The sequence below is a fragment of the Cyprinodon variegatus genome, unplaced genomic scaffold, assembly GCF_000732505.1.
Source record: "Cyprinodon variegatus isolate N-32 unplaced genomic scaffold, C_variegatus-1.0 Scaffold237, whole genome shotgun sequence".
NCBI classification, from domain to species: domain Eukaryota; kingdom Metazoa; phylum Chordata; class Actinopteri; order Cyprinodontiformes; family Cyprinodontidae; genus Cyprinodon; species Cyprinodon variegatus.
In genome coordinates, this window is record NW_015150690.1 from 1086996 (window position 1) to 1088278 (window position 1283).

Sequence of the window (1283 nt, forward strand, 5' to 3'; positions counted from 1 at the left end):
GAACAGACCAGATGGAATTACTATGAGCAAAAGCAGAGAGAGCATAGTATTAGAGATTGAACTAAGAAATTCTGCAGAGTAGGTGAATAGAGATAGAATAAAGCAAAAAGAAGAAAAAGTGGTCCCTATGTCTTCCAGAAGTCTAAGCCTATAGCAGCATAGCTATAGAGATAGCTCAGGATAACCTGTCTCCACTATAAAATATTTTTTGTGCACTTCTGACTTCTCCTACAAATTTGTTTATTGATTTTGTTAACTGACCAGATTCCCATCTGCAAAAGAGTCTCACTGATTAACTAGTTAGAAATATTACTTTATAATCCTTTAGTTTTTCTAGATTGTTCACCACTTATTGTTTTGTGCTGGACTACCCTTCAACTGGTCTCTGCTTTTTCCGCTTGTTCTATTTTTTTGACCATTCCAATCTTCTTTGTTTTCACTATTTCGTCCTCTATTCCACAAGAATCGCTTCCTGTTTCCACACTACTTACAACCCAGGACATTTCTCCACAAGCAACTTAGACACAGGCAGGTCTACATCTTTCTTTGTGACCAATCACAGATTTGAAGATTTAGAAAACAATAGAACCACTAAATTCTATTAAAACCTGAAATAAACATTTCTCTTAACCAAAGACACTACAATTTAGAGGGACTAATAGCTAGAGTTTTGAGTCATAACAATTAATTGATATTTAGTTGTGGCATAACAAAAATGTAGTATATCACTGCAAAGTAATTAACTGCTATTTAAATCTACAATGAAACAACTGTTAACTTCAGGTGTGGGCTTTTATTTTGTAAATCCTAGCCAATGCAAAGCGGAAGTATCCTCCCACGGACGTAAACTTGACACAGACCATTTTGATTGGGCGGTTGCGTTTCTGTTCAGACCTGGCCAATCACTGAACAGACAGGATCTATAAAGGATTTACGCAGGCTGATTCGTCACTTCTTTCATTTTTCGGAAAAAGTTAGCTGTATCACTAAACATGTCTGGACGTGGAAAGACCGGAGGCAAAGCCAGGGCTAAGGCCAAGACCCGCTCCTCTCGTGCTGGGCTGCAGTTCCCAGTCGGCCGTGTTCACAGGCTGTTGAGGAAGGGCAACTACGCTGAGCGCGTGGGCGCTGGAGCTCCCGTCTATCTGGCTGCAGTGCTGGAATACCTGACTGCTGAGATCCTGGAGTTGGCTGGAAACGCTGCTCGTGATAACAAGAAGACCAGGATCATCCCCCGCCATCTGCAGCTGGCTGTCCGCAACGTCGAGGCGCCCAACAAATTG

The 1283-nt window shown here is 41.5% G+C and overlaps 2 protein-coding genes across 2 annotated transcripts in view; both read left to right on the forward strand.

Annotated features, from left to right (window-relative positions):
• The window catches only part of LOC107089067 (histone H3-like), a 3905-nt gene extending 2979 nt beyond the window's left edge, over positions 1-926 (forward strand). The window contains exon 2 of the mRNA XM_015381602.1: positions 893-926. Coding sequence (XP_015237088.1) covers positions 893-926 — 34 coding nt within the window. The remainder of the gene's footprint in view (positions 1-892) is intronic.
• A 52-nt stretch (positions 927-978) lies between these two features.
• Positions 979-1280, forward strand: LOC107089068 (histone H2A-like; the record flags this gene model as incomplete). The annotated part of the gene is made up of 1 exon (XM_015381603.1): positions 979-1280. A coding segment is annotated over exon 1 (288 nt), but the record flags the coding sequence as incomplete, so codon positions are not given.
• Between the last annotated feature and the right edge of the window lie 3 nt (positions 1281-1283).